We start from the raw sequence: 22,612 nt of genomic DNA on the forward strand, positions 1-22,612 counted from the left end.
GAAAGCGGAGAACGGGGGAGCGAGAACAGAAAGATAAATAGAGAGAGAGATGGAGTGAGAGAGAACAGAAAGATAAATAGAGAACAGAGAGAGAGAGACTGTTACACCTCCGGACACAGCTGCCACACACAGACAGCCAGAGGGACAGAGCTCAGTTCAGCACACAGACAGCCAGAGGGACAGAGCTCAGTTCAGCTCACAGACAGCCAGAGGGACAGAGCTCAGTTCAGCTCACAGACAGCCAGAGGGACAGAGCTCAGTTCAGCTCAGACAGCCAGAGGGACAGAGCTCAGTTCAGCACACAGACAGCTAGAGAGACAGAGCTCAGTTCAGCACACAGACAGCCAGAGGGACAGAGCTCAGTTCAGCACAGACAGCCAGAGGGACAGAGCTCAGTTCAGCACACAGACAGCCAGAGGGACAGAGCTCAGTTCAGCACACAGACAGCCAGAGGGACAGAGCTCAGTTCAACACACAGACAGCCAGAGGGACAGAGCTCAGTTCAGCTCAGACAGCCAGAGGGACAGAGCTCAGTTCAGCACAGACAGCCAGAGGGACAGAGCTCAGTTCAGCTCAGACAGCCAGAGGGACAGAGCTCAGTTCAGCACACAGACAGCCAGAGGGACAGAGCTCAGTTCAGCACACAGACAGCCAGAGAGACAGAGCTCAGTTCAACACACAGACAGCCAGAGGGACAGAGCTCAGTTCAGCTCAGACAGCCAGAGGGACAGAGCTCAGTTCAACACACAGACAGCCAGAGGGACAGAGCTCAGTTCAGCTCAGACAGCCAGAGGGACAGAGCTCAGTTCAGCACACAGACAGCCAGAGGGACAGAGCTCAGTTCAGCACAGACAGCCAGAGGGACAGAGCTCAGTTCAGCTCAGACAGCCAGAGAGACAGAGCTCAGTTCAGCTCACAAACAGCCAGAGAGACAGAGCTCAGTTCAACACACAGACAGCCAGAGGGACAGAGCTCAGTTCAGCTCACAGACAGCCAGAGGGACAGAACTCAGTTCAGCTCACAGACAGCCAGAGAGACAGAGCTCAGTTCAGCTCAGACAGCCAGAGAGACAGAGCTCAGTTCAGCTCAGACAGCCAGAGAGACAGAGCTCAGTTCAGCTCAGACAGCCAGAGGGACAGAGCTCAGTTCAGCTCACAGACAGCCAGAGAGACAGAGCTCAGTTCAGCACACAGACAGCCAGAGGGACAGAGCTCAGTTCAACACACAGACAGCCAGAGAGACAGAGCTCAGTTCAGCTCACAGACAGCCAGAGAGACAGAGCTCAGTTCAACACACAGACAGCCAGAGAGACAGAGCTCAGTTCAGCACACAGACAGCCAGAGGGACAGAGCTCAGTTCAACACACAGACAGCCAGAGAGACAGAGCTCAGTTCAGCTCACAGACAGCCAGAGAGACAGAGCTCAGTTCAGCTCAGACAGCCAGAGGGACAGAGCTCAGTTCAGCTCACAGACAGCCAGAGCTCAGTTCAGCTCACAGACAGCCAGAGAAACAGAGCTCAGTTCAGCTCACAGACAGCCAGAGAAACAGAGCTCAGTTCAGCTCAGACAGCCAGAGAGACAGAGCTCAGTTCAGCTCACAGACATCCAGAGGGACAGAGCTCAGTTCAGCACACAGACAGCCAGAGGGACAGAGCTCAGTTCAGCACACAGACAGCCAGAGGGACAGAGCTCAGTTCAACTCAGACATCCAGAGAGACAGAGCTCAGTTCAGCTCACAGACAGCCAGAGGGACAGAGCTCAGTTCAGCTCAGACAGCCAGAGGGACAGAGCTCAGTTCAGCTCACAGACAGCCAGAGCTCAGTTCAGCACACAGACAGCCAGAGAGACAGAGCTCAGTTCAGCACACAGACAGCCAGAGAGACAGAGCTCAGTTCAGCTCAGACAGCCAGAGGGACAGAGCTCAGTTCAGCTCACAGACAGCCAGAGCTCAGTTCAGCTCACAGACAGCCAGAGAAACAGAGCTCAGTTCAGCTCACAGACAGCCAGAGCTCAGTTCAGCTCACAGACAGCCAGAGAAACAGAGCTCAGTTCAGCTCAGACAGCCAGAGAGACAGAGCTCAGTTCAGCTCACAGACAGCCAGAGAGACAGAGCTCAGTTCAGCTCACAGACAGCCAGAGGGACAGAGCTCAGTTCAGCTCACAGACAGCCAGAGCTCAGTTCAGCTCACAGACAGCCAGAGAAACAGAGCTCAGTTCAGCTCAGACAGCCAGAGAGACAGAGCTCAGTTCAGCTCACAGACAGCCAGAGAGACAGAGCTCAGTTCAGCTCACAGACAGCCAGAGAGACAGAGCTCAGTTCAGCTCACAGACAGCCAGAGAAACAGAGCTCAGTTCAGCTCAGACAGCCAGAGAGACAGAGCTCAGTTCAGCTCACAGACAGCCAGAGAGACAGAGCTCAGTTCAGCTCACAGACAGCCAGAGAGACAGAGCTCAGTTCAGCTCACAGACAGCCAGAGAAACAGAGCTCAGTTCAGCTCAGACAGCCAGAGAGACAGAGCTCAGTTCAGCACACAGACAGCCAGAGAGACAGAGCTCAGTTCAGCTCACAGACAGCCAGAGAAACAGAGCTCAGTTCAGCTCAGACAGCCAGAGAGACAGAGCTCAGTTCAGCTCACAGACAGCCAGAGAGACAGAGCTCAGTTCAGCTCACAGACAGCCAGAGAGACAGAGCTCAGTTCAGCTCAGACAGCCAGAGAGACAGAGCTCAGTTCAGCACACAGACAGCCAGAGGGACAGAGCTCAGTTCAACACACAGACAGCCAGAGAGACAGAGCTCAGTTCAGCACACAGACATCCAGAGGGACAGAGCTCAGTTCAACACACAGACAGCCAGAGAGACAGAGCTCAGTTCAGCACACAGACAGCCAGAGGGACAGAGCTCAGTTCAGCACACAGACAGCCAGAGGGACAGAGCTCAGTTCAGCTCACAGACAGATGAGACAGATGAAGATCCACAAATGAAAAATATATTAACATGGAGAGCTGGGAATTTGACTCTTTAGAGTTTCAAATTAAAAATGAAAATGTGAGTGTTTTGTACACACTTTGTTTCTTCTTTTATTGACACATTTCTAGTCATTAGAATCAGTGGCGGCTGGTGGGAGGAGCTATAGGAGGACGGGCTCATTGTAATGGCTGGAATGGAATAAATGAAACGGCATCAAACACATCAAACATATGGAAACCACATGTTCCATGTATTCCATTCCAGCCATTATAATGAGCCCGTCCTCCTATAGCTCCTCCCACCAGCCGCCACTGATTCTAATGACTAGAAATGTGTCAATTAAAATGGAAACAAAGTGTGTACAAAACACTCACACTTTAATTTAGCCTATTGGCTATCAGGGTAAACATAGATCACACAACATACTATATTTACATGACAACTAGCATAGTGGCTAACATAGCATACGGTGTAACACAAAGGCTAGCAGGCTACATAGCAGTAATGGTAGAATACTGTATGGAGGGCTCACAGAAGTGTCCAGTAACTATAAGGGTTTTCTACAGAGTGTGTAGCTGTTCTGGAGGGATAGAGGACAAAGAGATACAACTGAAGAACCCTGACCTCTGCCGCGCCGAGCCGCTCAAAGCCCCGATTGGACAGCTTCTTCTTCTTCCTCTGGGCGTCCCCGCCCCCTCCTCCCAGCAGGTCCTCGGGCGACAGGCCAAGTCCCGCCCCTAACGACCTGCCAGTCAAAACACGGGAGAGCATTCATTAGAGGAAGAAGAAGAGAGGTGGAATGAAAGCGAGGAAGACCAGAGGGGAAAGGAGGGGTTGAGTCACCTCTCTGTGGGTTGTTATAGCTGACCAACAGAAGCAGACAAAACCCCGGAGCCCTGCTCTCCCAAACCCCCAAACCGGCACGCTTGAAAAATTGGGATCTAACGGGGCGAACCTGGGATTGTTGGAGGCCAGTGTTGGATAAGAAGCCGTAACGCGTTATCAAGGGAGTTCCCCCTGGCCTATACAAGCACAGAGAGACGCTTTGAAAGATACAGGGAATCACTGAATGGTCTGAAGGCACGTTCTGCATTTAAATGCGGCTTCTATTGTTCTGGCAGTTGAATATCATAGCTCTCCAGTTTCCATTTCCATATCAGTGCGGCTAGCAGCTCCTCTCCCCCTACAGAGTAGCAACATCACAGGGCTGGTTTAGAAGCAGAGGGAAAATGCCCTTGAATATCCCCCTGGAAACCTGCCCGGCGACCACACAGATGCGAGCCAGGCCGTACTCAAACAAAAGATGAACTTCCCCTCTCCTACTGTGTGCACAGCCTTAGCCATGCCATCAGTCACGTCGACTGGGAGAGTTAGCAGCGGCCTAATCAGGATTGTGGATCGCCGGCTCAAAACCTTTCGGAGTTCAAAGGGAAATCTCTATTACGCTGTGCTGTAAGTCCTCTGATGACATCATTACACGGGCTAGAATAGCACATGTGCCTCAGTCCATGTGTGTCTGTAATATGTGGCAGGTAAAAATGTGACAAACTGACTGTGTGTGTGCTTTTACTTTATACGTGCACATTGAAGTACATCTGTTATAGCAAGGAGAAAAGGAGGGAGGGAGAGAGAGAGGGAGGGAGAGAGATGGATGGAGGGAGAGAGAGAGAGATAGACTAGACGTGATGCAGGGCTGTCTGTGTGTGTGTGTGTGTGTGTGTGTGTGTGTGTGTGTGTGTGTGTGTGTGTGTGTGTGTGTGTGTGTGTGTGTGTGTGTGTGTGTGTGTGTGTGTGTGTGTGTGTGTGTGTGTGTGTGTGTGTGTGTGTGTGTGTGTGTGTGTGTGTGTGTGAGTGATTGACAGGAGAATGGCAGTGGTGGCAGAAGTGTGAGCTGTCCCTGAGAGGCGGACCCCTTCAATCCCTTCCCTCCCTCACACGCTGACAAACAATGTGACAGAGCCCCTTCCCTCAGAGGACTGGCAGGGTGAAGAAGCACACAGCCCCACACTGACTAATTAAACACAGTTGATTTGCAGCTTCTAGTTGGTACACACACACGTGCACACACACACTCACGCATACACACTCATACACACTCACAGAGATAAACACACACACACACACGCACCAACACACGCATACACACTCACAGAGATAAACACACACACAAACACACAGATACAGACACACACAGGCACACAGGCATACACACACACACACACACACACACACACACACACACACACACACACACACACACACACACACACACACACACACACAGTCCAATCAGAACAGCCAGCACCACAAAAATGCCCAAGCAACTCTACCAAAGGAAATTGGTTTTACATAGCCCTCCTATGTAACACAACATTGGGCCAATCTGTCCCTGTCTGCACCATGTCCCATTCAAGAACACCCACGTTCCTGTAACTGCAGGCCAGTCATGGAGACATTACTGTAACTGCAGGCCAGTCATGGAGACATTACTGTAACTGGAGGCCAGTCATTGAGACATTACTGTAACTGGAGGCCAGTCATGGAGACATTACTGTAACTGCAGGCCAGTCATGGAGACATTACTGTAACTGGAGGCCAGTCATGGAGACATTACTGTAACTGGAGGCCAGTCATGGAGACATTACTGTAACTGGAGGCCAGTCATGGAGACATTACTGTAACTGGAGACCAGTCATGGAGACATTACTGTAACTGGAGGCCAGTCATGGAGACATTACTGTAACTGGAGACCAGTCATGGAGACATTACTGTAACTGGAGACCAGTCATGGAGACATTACTGTAACTGGAGGCCAGTCATGGAGACATTACTGTAACTGGAGACCAGTCATGGAGACATTACTGTAACTGGAGGCCAGTCATGGAGACATTACTGTAACTGGAGACCAGTCATGGAGACATTACTGTAACTGGAGGCCAGTCATGGAGACATTACTGTAACTGGAGACCAGTCATGGAGACATTACTGTAACTGGAGACCAGTCATGGAGACATTACTGTAACTGGAGGCCAGTCATGGAGACATTACTGTAACTGCAGGCCAGTCATGGAGACATTACTGTAACTGGAGACCAGTCATGGAGACATTACTGTAACTGGAGACCAGTCATGGAGACATTACTGTAACTGGAGACATTACTGTAACTGGAGACCAGTCATGGAGACATTACTGTAACTGCAGGCGAGTCATGGAGACATTACTGTAACTGGAGACCAGTCATGGAGACATTACTGTAACTGGAGACCAGTCATGGAGACATTACTGTAGCTGGAGGCCAGTCATGGAGACATTACTGTAACTGGAGACCAGTCATGGAGACATTACTGTAACTGGAGACCAGTCATGGAGACATTACTGTAACTGGAGACCAGTCATGGAGACATTACTGTAACTGAAGACCAGTCATGCAGACATTACTGTAACTGGAGACCAGTCATGGAGACATTACTGTAACTGGAGGCCAGTCATGCAGACATTACTGTAACTGGAGGCCAGTCATGGAGACATTACTGTAACTGGAGACCAGTCATGGAGACATTACTGTAACTGGAGACCAGTCATGGAGACATTACTGTAACTGGAGACCAGTCATGGAGACATTACTGTAACTGAAGACCAGTCATGCAGACATTACTGTAACTGGAGACCAGTCATGGAGACATTACTGTAACTGGAGACCAGTCATGGAGACATTACTGTAACTGGAGACCAGTCATGGAGACATTACTGTAACTGGAGACCAGTCATTCCCCTCCATCTCCATCTCCCCTTCCATCTCCCTCTCCACCCTCCATCTTCCCGTCCCTCCATCCATCCTTCCATCTCCCCCTCCCTCCATCCATCCCTTCGCTGTAGGCCCTGCCGCCTACTGCCCTTTCATTTCTGGTGTCACTGTCACAGGGCATCAGTGTCCCTGTGCGGCCCTGGCTGGGCGAGGGGTAGGGGAGGACTGGAGGGGAGAATGTGAGGGAAGGGGGCAGGGGTACACAGGCGGAAGGAGAGTAGAGTTGACATCGCAGTGGGAGAGCTGGGAGCACTATGGAATGCTGCCCAGAAACGGGAGGGAGGGAATAGAACTGTTGGCTGCTCTGGGGTGGCACTAAGCCTCTCCAAGGCTTCCATATGGACATTGATGACAGCACTAATTGAAAAATTGACAACACAGAGACACACACTCACACACACAGATGTACACACATACGAGTAGACGCAAACACACACACACATGGATGCACACACAGATGTATACATGTACACACAAGCACACAAACACATGTATGCACACACACACACACAGGCACACACACACACACTCCAATCTGGATACCACCAATGAGCATTTACACACCGACATAGCAAAATAAAGATATGGGCGGCTGACGTTTGTGGGAACCATTTTAGTTTCTGTGTTTCCCTGGGACGAGCAATAACACCCACATCCAGATTAATTATTAATATTAATGTATTATTCATATTTTATTTCAGAATTTGGATAACAATTATGAGCTACCCACTTATTTATTAAAAACTCCACCCATACTCTACCAAGGTTTTCCAGCACCACAAGGCCTACTCCACCCATGCTCTACCAAGGTTTTCCAGCACCACAAGGCCTACTCCACCCATGCTCTACCAAGGTTTTCCAGCACCACCAGGCCTACTCCACCCATGCTCTACCAAGGTTTTCCAGCACCACAAGGCCTACTCCACCCATGCTCTACCAATGTTTTCCAGCACCACAAGGCCTACTCCACCCATGCTCTACCAAGGTTTTCCAGCACCACAAGGCACCCCCAGCCCTCCTTCTTCCAGCACCCCCAGCCCTCCTTCTCCCTCAGCCTTCCTGCCCCCCAGCCCTCAGCCCTCCTGCCCCCCCAGCCCTCCTGCCCCCTCCCCTCAGCCCTCCTGCCCCCTCAGCTCTCCCTGCCCCCTCAGCCCTCCCAGCCCTCTTGCCCCCTCAGCCCTCCTGCCCCCCCAGCCCTCCTGCCCCCTCCCCTCAGCCCTCCTGCCCCCCCAGCCCTCCTGCCCCCTCCCCTCAGCCCTCCTGCCCCCTCAGCCCTCCTGCCCCCTCCCCTCAGCCCTCCTGCCCCCTCAGCTCTCCTGCCCCCTCAGCCCTCCCAGCCCTCTTGCCCCCTCAGCCCTCCTGCCCCCCCAGCCCTCCTGCCCCCTCCCCTCAGCCCTCCTGCCCCCTCCCCTCAGCCCTCCTGCCCCCTCAGCCCTCCTGGCCCCTCTCTTTCCCGCCAGCCCTCCTGGCCCCTCTCTTTCCCGCCAGCCCTCCTGGCCCCCAGCCCTCCTGGCCCTCCTCTGGCCCACAGTAATGCCATTCAGGTTTTAAATTAGCTGGGCGGAAACTGTCTGAGATACGTGGACAGAGGAATACAATGGAACACAGTCACACAGAGGCACTCCCAGACAGTATGTGGATGGACACAACACACCCAACCACACATACGCATGTACAGAACACACACACACTACACAGATGACATCTTGAAAAGAATGCATACACTTAAAACATCCACACGCACAAACAGGGTAAGGAAGGAGGCGCCCACACACACACATACCACCGATGTGGATTAAACTGTAATACAATTTAGTCTCTGTGCTGATTAGGTTAAGATTAGGTTAAACTGGACTTCCTTGAAGGGGTCAGCTGGGTTCTCCCATTTCCTGTTGATGGCATGAGTCTCCTGGATTACAGTGATATGTAGGAGGCTTATCAGTGTGTTTGGGCTATGGTCAGGCAGGGAGATGAGCCTTACAACACACACACACACACACACACACACACACACACACACACACACACACACACACACACACACACACACACACACACACACACACACACACACACACACACACACACACACACACACACACACACACACACTCACTTGACTTTTCTCTGGGTCTCAGAGGAAGAGCCTGGGCCAGCGGCGGGGGTTGATTTACGTTTCCTGGGCCGCCCCGGTCCTCTACGAGCAGGGCTGCGAGGTGTTTCCTCCTTCCTGTAGACACACACGCTCATGAGAACACTAAGATACTGTATTTGAGCACAGAACCAGATAAACTGGAGAAGGAAGGAAGGAATCCTTCAGGAGATAGAAAGGGAGTGTCATGTCATCAGTTTGTTTTGTGGGCTGCTTTTAGAAATCAGTTAAAGGAGTGATTAGGAGACTAGGGAAGTATCACACCATGAGACTAGGAGGTAGTCATGGGTAAAGGAGAGTTTGAGTTCTTTAAATGTTTTAACAAGATATGGTTTTGACCCCATAGGATAACACATGAGAGTTAAAACACTTATTTTCAAAGAGGTGACAGGTAATGTATAGGAGAATAGTGCATGTTGAAGGATAATGTATAGGAGAATAGTGAAGTACATGTTGAGGATAATGTATAGGATGATAGTAAAACACATGGTGAAGGATAATGTATAGGAGAATAGTAAATGACTCGTTGAGGATAATGTATAGGAGGATAGTAAATGACATGGTGAAGGATAATGTATAGGATGATAGTAAAACACATGGTGAAGGATAATGTACAGGAGAATAGTAAATGACTCGTTGAGGATAATGTATAGGAGGATAGTAAAGGACATGGTGAAGGATAATGTATAGGAGGATAGTAAAGGACACTTTGAAGGATAATGTATAGGATGATAGTAAAACACATGGTGAAGGATAATGTACAGGAGAATAGTAAATGACTCGTTGAGGATAATGTATAGGAGGATAGTAAAGACATGGTGAAGGATAATGTATAGGATGATTGTAAAGGACATGGCGAAGGATAATGTATATGATGATTGTCAAGAACATGGCGAAGGATAATGTATATGATGATAGTAAAGGACATGGTAAAGGATAATGTATAGGATGATAGTAAAGGACATGGTGAAGGATAATGTATAGGAGGATAGTAAAGGACATGGTGAAGGATAATGTATAGGAGGATAGTAAATGACCCGTTGAAGGATAATGTATAGGAGGATAGTAAAATACACGGTGAAGGTTCATGTATAGGGGGGTAGTAAAGGACATGGTGAAGGATAATGTATAGGAGGATAGTAAAGGACATGGTGAAGGATAATGTATAGGAGGATAGTAAAGGACATGGTGAAGGATAATGTATAGGAGGATAGTAAAGGACTCGTTAAAGGATAATGTATAGGAGGATAGTAAAGGTCATATTGTATCTTACTGGTGGTCATGCTTCCTCTGTAGCTTGGCTAACTCCCTCTGTTTCTCTTTGTAACGCCTCTGGAGCTCTGCCAGCTTCACCCGCATGGCCAGCTCCGGACCCTCCATCCTCTCCATGGTGCCCTTGGCCGGGCATGCCTGAATGTTCACAATACTAATCAATCAATCAAGTGTATTTTATGAATCCCTTTTTCCATCATTAGTTGTCACAAAGTGCTTTCAGATACCCAGCCTTAAACACCAAAGAGCAAGCAATGCAGATGTAGAAGCATGATGACATCATGATGGATGCGAAAGTCTTGGTAGCAATTCATAATAACAAAAAATCTAAGTGTTTAGAAATGCTTCATAAATGATTCTAAATGCTTTTAAAGGCTTATACATGCTATTAAACTAACAGTCTAATATCAGAGTGTACACTTAACCATTTAAAATTCCATCTAATGTATTTTATTGAATGTACTGCGTTTTGTTCTAATGGTAAATAGAACATCAGGACACAGTATAGTTGTACTCTACCGGTTCGTGGCGAGGTGTCCAGCTGCATTTCCTGCGCAGGTTGAGGGTCTTACGGGCCGGATAGTGCAGCCCGGCGCCCTCCCCGCTACCCTCCTGGGCACCCAGCTCCAAAGCACGGGCTGCTGCCAGGGTGGCAAGACTCTGGAGGTCAAAGATCAACATCTCCTCTCCTGTGGGCCGAAACACAGACTCGGTCAGGGGTCAAGGAAAAGGAGCCGTGATAATGACAGACATGTTCATTCAGCGTTAGATGTTACGTGTCATTCTAGTATTTTTATTTTCTTGTCTTATCTTTATTTGAATTCCATCTAGGGTATGATCCTGTGCAGCACACCTTCATCTGTAACACTTTACTTGGATAGTTCATCTGTAGATGCTCTACAAACGTAATGTTGAGATGCTGCTGAAAGGCTGAAGACATGCTGTTGAGATGCTGCTGAAAGGCTGAAGACATGCTGCTGAGATGCTGCTGAAGACATGCTGAAGACATGCTGTTGAGATGCTGAAGACATGCTGTTGAGATGCTGCTGAAAGGCTGAAGACATGCTGTTGAGATGCTGAAGACATGCTGTTGAGATGCTGCTGAAAGGCTGAAGACATGCTGTTGAGATGCTGCTGAAAGGCTGAAGACATGCTGTTGAGATGCTGCTGAGATGCTGAAGACATGCTGTTGAGATGCTGAAGACATGCTGTTGAGATGCTGCTGAAAGGCTGAAGACATGCTGTTGAGATGCTGCTGAAAGGCTGAAGACATGCTGTTGAGATGCTGCTGAGATGCTGAAGACATGCTGTTGAGATGCTGCTGAGATGCTGAAGACATGCTGCTGAGATGCTGCTGAAGACATGCTGAAGACATGCTGCTGAGATGTTGCTGAAAGGCTGAAGACATGCTGTTGAGATGCTGAAGACATGCTGTTGAGATGCTGCTGAGATGCTGAAGACATGCTGTTGAGATGCTGAAGACAGGCTGAAGACATGCTGCTGAGATGCTGCTAAAAGGCTGAAGACATGCTGCTGAGATGCTGAAGACATGCTGAAGACATGCTGCTGAGATGCTGCTGAAAGGCTGAAGACATGCTGTTGAGATGCTGCTGAGATGCTGAAGACATGCTGTTGAGATGCTGCTGAGAGGCTGAAGACATGCTGCTGAGATGCTGAAGACATGCTGCTGAGATGCTGCTGAAAGGCTGAAGACATGCTGCTGAGATGCTGTAGAAAAGGCTGAAGACATGCTGCTGAGATGCTGTAGAAAAGGCTGAAGACATGCTGCTGAGATGCTGCTGAAAGGCTGAAGACATGCTGTTGAGATGCTGAAGACATGCTGTTGAGATGCTGCTGAGATGCTGCTGAAAGGCTGAAGACATGCTGTTGAGATGCTGCTGAAAGGCTGAAGACATGCTGCTGAGATGCTGTAGAAAAGGCTGAAGACATGCTGTTGAGATGCTGCTGAAAGGCTGAAGACATGCTGTTGAGATGCTGAGATGATAGTCTACTGATGTTTGTTTGTTGAACATCTGCAGATGGACTGCAGACACTTTCTTGTTGAAAGTCAATGGACATGCAGTTGACATGCTACATATGGTCTATCCAACAGGGCTGGGGTCAGTTTCATTTCAAGTCTAATAAATTAATAAAGTAAACCAAAGTCTAATTCCAATTCGACAGTTTCCTCATTTAAAAGCATTGAAGAGAATTGGAATTGGAATGTCAGTGTACTTCCTGAATTGACTGGAATTTAAATCAAACTGACCCAAACCTTGCTATCCAAACAAAGTGTTACCTCTTCAACATATTCAACTGAATGGAGGAAAGAGCTGGAGATGAAGCTAGAATGAGCTGACAGACACACAGGAACGTTCCTCTGAGAGGCCATGTCAGTGTGGAACAAACAGATGCTGCTGTGGTACTACCTGACCATCTGGCCCAGGGTTTCACCATGCAGTATAGACATCTACAGTACTGTAGGTCTGTGGTACTACCTGACCATCTGGCCCAGAGTTTCACCATGCAGTATAGACATCTACAGTACTGTACTGTAGGTCTGTGGTACTACCTGACCATCTGGCCCAGGGTTTCACCATGCAGTATAGACATCTACAGTACTGTACTGTAGGTCTGTGGTACTACCTGACCATCTGGCCCAGGGTTTCACCATGCAGTATAGACATCTACAGTACTGTAGGTCTGTGGTACTACCTGACCATCTGGCCCAGGGTTTCACCATGCAGTATAGACATCTACAGGACAGTACTGTAGGTCTGTGGTACTACCTGACCATCTGGCCCAGGGTTTCACCATGCAGTATAGACATCTACAGTACAGTACTGTAGGTCTGTGGTACTAACTGACCACCTGGTCCAGGGTTTCACCATGCAGTATAGACATCTACAGTACTGTACTATAGGTCTGTGGTACTACCTGACCATCTGGCCTAGGGTTTCACCATGCAGTATAGACATCTACAGTACTGTACTGTAGGTCTGTGGTACTACCTGACCATCTGGCCCAGGGTTTCACCATGCAGTATAGACATCTACAGTACTGTAGGTCTGTGGTACTACCTGACCATCTGGCCCAGGGTTTCACCATGCAGTATAGACATCTACAGTACTGTACTGTAGGTCTGTGGTACTACCTGACCATCTGGCCCAGGGTTTCACCATGCAGTATAGACATCTACAGTACTGTAGGTCTGTGGTACTACCTGACCATCTGGCCCAGGGTTTCACCATGCAGTATAGACATCTACAGTACTGTACTGTAGGTCTGTGGTACTACCTGACCATCTGGCCCAGGGTTTCACCATGCAGTATAGACATCTACAGTACTGTACTGTAGGTCTGTGGTACTACCTGATCATCTGGCCCAGGGTTTCACCATGCAGTATAGACATCTACAGTACTGTACTGTAGGTCTGTGGTACTACCTGACCATCTGGCCCAGGGTTTCACCATGCAGTATAGACATCTACAGTACTGTACTGTAGGCCTGTGGTACTACCTGACCATCTGGCCCAGGGTTTCACCATGCAGTATAGACATCTACAGTACTGTAGGTCTGTGGTACTACCTGACCATCTGGCCCAGGGTTTCACCATGCAGTATAGACATCTACAGTACTGTACTGTAGGTCTGTGGTACTACCTGACCATCTGGCCCAGGGTTTCACCATGCAGTATAGACATCTACAGTACTGTACTGTAGGTCTGTGGTACTACCTGACCATCTGGCCCAGGGTTTCACCGTGCAGTATAGACATCTACAGTACTGTACTGTAGGTCTGTGGTACTACCTGACCATCTGGCCCAGGGTTTCACCATGCAGTATAGACATCTACAGTACTGTAGGTCTGTGGTACTACCTGACCATCTGGCACAGGGTTTCACCATGCAGTATAGACATCTACAGTACTGTACTGTAGGTCTGTGGTACTACCTGACCATCTGGCCCAGGGTTTCACCATGCAGTATAGACATCTACAGGACAGTACTGTAGGTCTGTGGTACTACCTGACCATCTGGCCCAGAGTTTCACCATGCAGTATAGACATCTACAGTACTGTAGGTCTGTGGTACTACCTGACCATCTGGCCCAGGGTTTCACCATGCAGTATAGACATCTACAGTACTGTACTGTAGGTCTGTGGTACTACCTGACCATCTGGCCCAGGGTTTCACCATGCAGTATAGACATCTACAGTACTGTACTGTAGGTCTGTGGTACTACCTGACCATCTGGCCCAGGGTTTCACCATGCAGTATAGACATCTACAGGACAGTACTGTAGGTCTGTGGTACTACCTGACCATCTGGCCCAGAGTTTCACCATGCAGTATAGACATCTACAGTACTGTACTGTAGGTCTGTGGTACTACCTGACCATCTGGCCCAGGGTTTCACCATGCAGTATAGACATCTACAGTACTGTACTGTAGGTCTGTGGTACTACCTGACCATCTGGCCCAGGGTTTCACCATGCAGTATAGACATCTACAGTACTGTAGGTCTGTGGTACTACCTGACCATCTGGCCCAGGGTTTCACCATGCAGTATAGACATCTACAGTACTGTACTGTAGGTCTGTGGTACTACCTGACCATCTGGCCCAGGGTTTCACCATGCAGTATAGACATCTACAGTACTGTACTGTAGGTCTGTGGTACTACCTGACCATCTGGCCCAGGGTTTCACCATGCAGTATAGACATCTACGGTACTGTACTGTAGGCCTGTGGCTGTTGTGGTGGAATATATTGAATACTACCGTACCCTTTTCACACTGTGCATACTGTAACCAGGCCAGTGCGGTACATTTCGGATGGGCTCGGCTCAGTAATGAGAATACCGTACTGCTGTACTAGGTAGGGACCTCTATCTCCACCCTGGGGGCCACACATGATGAGGGACTGTGTGAAGTTCTATCATTACAAGAAGTCACCTAGTTATGCTTACTGATGTCTTTAGCAACTCCTCAGAGCCTGCGATGACATCACACAGCCAAAACAACAACACTCTAAAAATCCCACGATGATGTCCTTTTTATAGTCGCCATCTTTAGGGAGCAGTTAAATGCATTAGGAAGACGGGGTAAACACAAAACATCCTTTTGCATGAACATGAAAAAACGAAACGCGACTGCGGCACTTTGAAAGCGAGGAAGTTTTTCAAGGCACTTTAAAACAATGGGTTGTAATTACTGAGGCAATGCTCCAGGGCCCCAACAACATCCACTGCTTTTGTGATTACCCACACACTCCTGTGTGTACTTACACCAACGTGCACACATGAGTGTGTGTGTGTGTGGATTTTACAGAGAGGCAGAGTGAGCGGAGCAGGAGAGGGAGAGACAGAGAGACAGAGAGAGTACTGTAGCAGAGGACTAGGTCTGTATTGTAACAAGGCTCTGTACTGTAACAAAGGTCTGTACTGTAACAGAGGTCTGTATTGTAACAGAGGTCTGTATTGTAACAGAGGTCTGTATTGTAACAGAGGTCTGTATTGTAACAAAGGTCTGTATTGTAACAGAGGTCTGTATTGTAACAGAGGTCTGTACTGTAACAGAGGTCTGTATTGTAACAGAGGTCTGTATTGTAACAGAGGTCTGTATTGTAACAAAGGTCTGTATTGTAACAGAGGTCTGTACTGTAACAGAGGTCTGTATTGTAACAGAGGTCTGTACTGTAACAAAGGTCTGTATTGTAACAGAGGTCTGTACTGTAACAGAGGTCTGTACTGTAACAAAGGTCTGTACTGTAACAAAGGTCTGTACTGTAACAGAGGTCTGTATTGTAACAGAGGTCTGTATTGTAACAGAGGTCTGTATTGTAACAAAGGTCTGTATTGTAACAGAGGTCTGTATTGTAACAGAGGTCTGTACTGTAACAAAGGTCTGTATTGTAACAGAGGTCTGTATTGTAACAGAGGTCTGTATTGTAACAGGGCTCTGTACTGTAACAGGGCTCTGTACTGTAACAATGGTCTGTATTGTAACAAAGGTCTGTATTGTAACAGGGCTCTGTACTGTAACAAAGGTCTGTATTGTAACAGGGCTCTGTACTGTAACAAAGGTCTGTATTGTAACAGGGCTCTGTACTGTAACAAAGGTCTGTATTGTAACAGAAGCCTGTATTGTAACAGAGGTATGTATTGTAACAGAGGTATGTATTGTAACAGAGGTATGTATTGTAACAGAGGTATGTATTGTAACAGAGGTATGTATTGTAACAGAGGTATGTACTGTAACAGAGGTATGTACTGTAACAGAGGTATGTATTGTAACAGAGGTATGTATTGTAACAGAGGTATGTACTGTAACAGAGGTATGTATTGTAACAGAGGTCTACTGCTTCTCTCTCTCCTGCTCTATCATTAGAGGAGTCTTCTAGGAAGCCTGCTACTGCTCCTAGAGAGAGATCTCTGGGGGAGACTTGGAAGGATACACCAGAGGCTCACAGGTGGGGAAAGAGTTAGGAGGATTGTAAAGTATTTTATCTGTAATGCCTTATTCGTTATGTGTCGGACCCCAGTAAGACTAGCTGTCACCATGGCGTCGGCTAATGGGGATCCTAATAAATAAAAAAAACTGAAGGATTCCATCTTTAAATGACATCACCCTAGCGGGCTGGTTGATATGATGTCATTTTTTTCTGATTGTCATTTCAATCAGCTTCTAGTTATAATGACATCATTTCAGACTGCAGTCTGTCCATCCATCTGTCTGTCTGTCTGTCTGTCTGTCTGTCTGTCTGTCTGTCTGTCTGTCTGTCTGTCTGTCTGTATCTCTCTCACCTTGGCTGTCTCCTGTGTTGTGTCGGTGCTGTTGGAGCTCCAGGTCGGCCAGCTCGCTGAGCAGCTCCATGCCGTGGTGGGGGTGGCTGGGGCAGGGATGGGTGTCACAGGCCTGGGGCTGGAGGGTGCTGGAGGGCAGCAAGGGAATCGGAGGGACGTCGGCGCAGAAGGCTGCAGCGATTAGCAGCTCTAGGCTCCAATAACTAGGCACAATGGGTTTCAGGGAGGTGGAGAGGGTGATGATAGACTGGCTGGGGCACGGAGAGGGAGAGGAGGGGGAGAGGCACGCCAACTCTACTGAGTGGTTGTCATCATTAGGAGTACTCTCCTCCTCCTGCTCCCCCTCTCCTCCCTCCTCTTCCTCCTCAGTATGTGCCTCCTGGTGGGGCTGGGCAGGGCAGGGAGGGTCCAAGTCGATGATGGTGGAGCCCTGCTCTGGCTCCTCCTGTTCTCCTGCCACCTCCTGCTGCTGTCTTCTCTCCACCTTGCACTTTTCCTCCTCCTCCAGGGTGGAGGAGGGGTCAGCTCTGTGGTTCTCCTCCTCAGAGAGGGGGATAGGGATGGGACAGGAGGCGGTTTCACACACACGGCTCTCCGCAGGAGGACACACCTCCTCCTCCTGTTCTGGAGGTCCACAGCTGCCTGCTGCTACTCCGGCTTCCACCTCTTCTCTCTGCACCTCCTCTTCCCTTTGCCCCTCCTCTTCCTCCTCCACTTCCTCGTGTGGGAGGGGCCTCACCACGGCCTGACACTCTAGCCCCGCCCCCAGGCTGGAGAGAGGCTGGGGAGCATTTTCAGCAGGCTCCGCCTGGACCGCCTCCAGGTCTGCTGGCTCGGCCAATCGGACATCATGGAGGGATGTGCCGCTCCTGTAACCCATGGCGATGGCAGGGTAGGTGTATCCAGGAGGCAAGTCTATAAAAACATAGGAAAGAGAAAAGGGAGGCAGGTTTAAAAGAGGAATAAGTAAAAAAGCTTCACAACAAAGGGCAAAAACATTTCTCAAAAGCCAAATGATTGTCCCTACAACTCTTTTTCTCTCTCTCCCTCTCTCTCCTGTGAAGTGCTGTCAGAGGCTGTTCAAAAGGCCTAACCCTGAGGACCCGCCCCGAATAGAACTCACTCCAGGGTCATGAGAGGGTAGAGAGGCACAGGAAGAGGAAATTACGTAGGTGGCAGTGCGCCTTGATCTCACAACACACAGGAAGGGGAGTGAACCGTGTGTGTGTGCGTATACATGTGTGAACGTGTTATTCAGCGTAGGTGTGTGTGTTAGCTTGCTATTTGAAGTGTAGAAGGAGGTTTCGTTTATCAAAGGTGGCATGCCATTTTTATATCTTCTGGCGTGGAATGGCATAGCAAGGCAGTTATCGAGGCGTTAATGGTGATGAAGAGGGTGTGGGCCTGGGGGGGGCGGAGCCTCCAAGGCTCTGAGCGAGGTGTTTCTCCGTCATTACCAAGGTGACAGTGCTGAGAGAGAGACCAGCTGGGCCGGCAGCCATTTTATTTGTTTACTTCTCCAGCTCAGAGCTGCTTTATGTGTCAATCCCAGGGCTCGCCAGCCAACCTCAGCCATCCACACACGGCGCGTCACAAATGGCACCCTATTCTTTATTTAGTGCACTACTTTTGACCAGGGCCCATAGGGCTAGGGAACAGGGTGACATTTGGGACACAGGCACAGTCAAGAGCCATAGAGGCAGAACAATATCATTAAGGACCCCATAGGCTTGAGGCTGTGGCAGTTGCTGGATGATGATTTGTAGTGTATGTCCTCTGTTGCTGGATGATGATTTGTAGTGTATGTTCTCTGTTGCTGGATGATAATTTGTAGTGTATGTCCTCTGTTGCTGGATAATGATTTGTAGTGTATGTCCTCTGTTGCTGGATGATGATTTGTAGTGTATGTCCTCTGTTGCTGGACGATGATTTGTAGTGTATGTCCTCTGTTGCTGGACGATGATTTGTAGTGTATGTCCTCTGTTGCTGGACGATGATTTGTAGTGTATGTCCTCTGTTGCTGGACGATGATTTGTAGTGTATGTCCTCTGTTGCTGGATGATGATTTGTAGTGTATGTCCTCTGTTGCTGGATGATGATTTGTAGTGTATGTCCTCTGTTGCTGGATGATGATTTGTAGTGTATGTCCTCTGTTGCTGGATGATGATTTGTAGTGTATGTCCTCTGTTGCTGGATGATGATTTGTAGTGTATGTCCTCTGTTGCTGGATGATGATTTGTAGTGTATGTCCTCTGTTGCTGGATGATGATTTGTAGTGTATGTCCTCTGTTGCTGGATGATGGTTTGTAGTGTATGTCCTCTGTTGCTGGATGATGGTTTGTAGTGTATGTCCTCTGTTGCTGGATGATGATTTGTAGTGTATGTCCTCTGTTGCTGGATGATGATTTGTAGTGTATGTCCTCTGTTGCTGGATGATGATTTGTAGTGTATGTCCTCTGTTGCTGGATGATGATTTGTAGTGTATGTCCTCTGTTGCTGGATGATGATTTGTAGTGTATGTCCTCTGTTGCTGGATGATGATTTGTAGTGTATGTCCTCTGTTGCTGGATGATGGTTTGTAGTGTATGTCCTCTGTTGCTGGATGATGATTTGTAGTGTATGTCCTCTGTTGCTGGATGATGATTTGTAGTGTATGTCCTCTGTTGCTGGATGATGATTTGTAGTGTATGTCCTCTGTTGCTGGATGATGATTTGTAGTGTATGTCCTCTGTTGCTGGATGATGATTTGTAGTGTATGTCCTCTGTTGCTGGACAATGATTTGTAGTGTATGTCCTCTGTTGCTGGACGATGATTTGTAGTGTATGTCCTCTGTTGCTGTGTCAGACCTACCAGTCATTTATAGTTTTCACAGATAGACTTTGAAGGCCAGGGTTGTTAGTGTAGAACCCTTGACAGCTGAATGAGCTGTGTGTCTCTAACTATCTTGCATATCCCTCTTAACAGTCTATTGTCATCATACATATCTATCATATGTCCCTCAGAGAGGTTCTAACATATCACTTAGGTTGCGTTTACACAGGCAGCCCAATTCTGATCTGATGTGACAAGATCTGATGTGATTGGTTAAAAGACCAATTAGTGGAAAAAAATATCAGAATTGGGCTGTGTGTGTAAACGCAACCTAAGTGAAATGTTGGTGTGAATATTGGAATGTAACTTGGGGATGCGTCCCAATAATTTCTCCAATATCCTGAAGAGAGCAGCTGTTCACTTCTTCCCACGAATGTAAAACCATTGGGTTGGTAGAAGCACGAGCTAGTTGGAATTTTTCTTATACCCGTCATTGCCTTTCAAATCAGTTAAGGGAATTGAACAAGTGCACACTTTGGGAGGAAGGAGAGATAAATGGGACATAGTCAGAGTGGATGGACAGTGTGAGTTCCCTTACCAGGCTCCAGGGATTGTGGGTAATCCTGCGGGGGCTGTCCCTCTCCTCTCTTGTCCTGGGACTCCGTCCCTTTTGGCAGCTGTGGGGGGCCGGGACTGATGGCCGGAGACCGAGGGGCAGCGGCTGCCGGGCTAGGGGCGGGGCAGGGGGTGGATGGGGTGCTCTTAGGGTGGGGGCACAGGGAGGGGGACTGGCAGCAGGGGGACAGGTGAGCAGTGCAGGCCCCCGGGGTGGGGGTGTTTCTGTTGGAGGAGGGGTTGTGGTAGGAGGAGTAGGGTTTGGAAGGTTTAGAACCTGGTTGCTCAGAGAGCAGCTCCTCCAGCTCCACTGAAGGCTCCTCAGGTCTCTTCTGCACCTACCCACAGAGGGACAAAAACACAGAAACAACACCACATAGAACATATAGCAGGTGATTTATGTGTGAACAGAATGATCCATTTACATAGGAATTTACTGTACGTGGCTCTGTCAATGTTGACAGTTCTCAAAGTCCCTTTGGATAAACGTGTCAACATTGACTGACATATTAAATGATGTGGCCCATTGCAGGACTCAAACCCACAACCCTGTTGTTGGCAGCACTAGTCCTTATCCACCGATCCATTGGAGTAAACCATGCACAACTCCCACAATGAGACTGAATGGAGCGAGAGCCAAAAGTGGAGCAGCCCATAATAACCAAAGACAAGCCCTAGAGAACATGCCCTACACTCTTAGAAAAAAGGGTTCCAAAAGGGTTCTTCGGCTGTCCCCATAGGAGAACCCTATTTTGTTCCAGGTAGAACTCGTTTGGGTTCCATGTAGAACCTTCTGGGGAAAGGGTTCTACGTGGAACCAAAAGGGTTCTACCTGTAACCAAAAAAGTGTTCCTCAAAGGGTTCTCTTATGGGGACAGCCAAAGATTCTAGATAGCACCTTTTTTTCTATGAGTGTAGTGTCAACATTCTAGATGATGTCGCCAAATCTTGAGCAATCTGCTAATTGACCAAGAGGCTTCATCAGTATTGGTATTGTGTGTGAAAGGTTCCAGGTAACTTTCCAAAAATGCCCTGCTTGTCCAGAAATCCTGGTTGGAGGATTCATGGATTTCCTACTTATTTTGTTGTAATTCATCTTTGCATAGTCACTTTACCTCTACCTACATGTACATCTTACCTCAACTAGCCCGACTAACCGGTGCCCCCTCACACTCTGTACCGGTACAACCTGTATATAGCCTCCACATTGACTCTGTACTGGTACCACCTGTATATAGCCTCCATATTGACTCTGTACCGGTACCACCTGTATATAGCCTCCACATTGACTCTGTACTGGTACCACCTGTATATAGCCTCCACATTGACTCTGTACCGGTACCACCTGTATATAGCCTCCACATTGACTCTGTACTGGTACCACCTGTATATAGCCTACACATTGACTCTGTACTGGTACCACCCCTATAAAGCCTCCACATTGACTCTGTACCGGTACCACCTGTATATAGCCTCCACATTGACTCTGTACCGGTACCACCTGTATATAGCCTCCACATTGACTCTGTACCAGTACCACCTGTATATAGCCTCCACATTGACTCTGTACTTGTACCACCTGTATATAGACTCCACATTGACTCTGTACTGGTACCACCTGTATATAGCCTCCATTGACTCTGTACTGGTACCACCTGTATATAGCCTCCACATTGACTCTGTACTGGTACCACCTGTATATAGCCTCCACATTGACTCTGTACTGGTACCACCTGTATATAGCCTCCACATTGACTCTGTACTGGTACCACCTGTATATAGCCTCCACATTGACTCTGTACTGGTACCACCTGTATATAGCCTCCACATTGACTCTGTACCGGTACCACCTGTATATAGCCTCCACATTGACTCTGTACTGGTACCACCTGTATATAGCCTCCATTGACTCTGTACTGGTACCACCTGTATATAGCCTCCACATTGACTCTGTACCGGTACCACCTGTATATAGCCTCCACATTGACTCTGTACCGGTACCACCTGTATATAGCCTCCACATTGACTCTGTACCAGTACCACCTGTATATAGCCTCCACATTGACTCTGTACTTGTACCACCTGTATATAGACTCCACATTGACTCTGTACTGGTACCACCTGTATATAGCCTCCATTGACTCTGTACTGGTACCACCTGTATATAGCCTCCACATTGACTCT

The 22,612-nt window shown here is 48.4% G+C and overlaps 1 protein-coding gene across 12 annotated transcripts in view; it reads right to left on the reverse strand.

Moving 5' to 3' along the window:
• Positions 1 to 22,612, reverse strand: part of LOC129833964 (BAH and coiled-coil domain-containing protein 1) — a 217,364-nt gene that overhangs the window by 38,535 nt on the left and 156,217 nt on the right. For 10 of the 12 annotated variants that reach the window (XM_055898777.1, XM_055898769.1, XM_055898773.1 and 7 more), the window contains 6 exons: positions 20,412 to 20,766; positions 17,002 to 17,916; positions 10,717 to 10,886; positions 10,199 to 10,335; positions 8,890 to 9,003; positions 3,593 to 3,713 (listed from right to left, as the gene is read on the reverse strand). In XM_055898777.1, the coding sequence (XP_055754752.1) occupies positions 3,593 to 3,713; positions 8,890 to 9,003; positions 10,199 to 10,335; positions 10,717 to 10,886; positions 17,002 to 17,916; positions 20,412 to 20,766 (1,812 nt within the window). The remainder of the gene's footprint in view (positions 1 to 3,592; positions 3,714 to 8,889; positions 9,004 to 10,198; positions 10,336 to 10,716; positions 10,887 to 17,001; positions 17,917 to 20,411; positions 20,767 to 22,612) is intronic. The other 2 variants (XM_055898776.1, XM_055898771.1) reach the window with 1 other exon arrangement.

The sequence above is a fragment of the Salvelinus fontinalis genome, chromosome 34, assembly GCF_029448725.1.
Source record: "Salvelinus fontinalis isolate EN_2023a chromosome 34, ASM2944872v1, whole genome shotgun sequence".
Classification (NCBI taxonomy): domain Eukaryota; kingdom Metazoa; phylum Chordata; class Actinopteri; order Salmoniformes; family Salmonidae; genus Salvelinus; species Salvelinus fontinalis.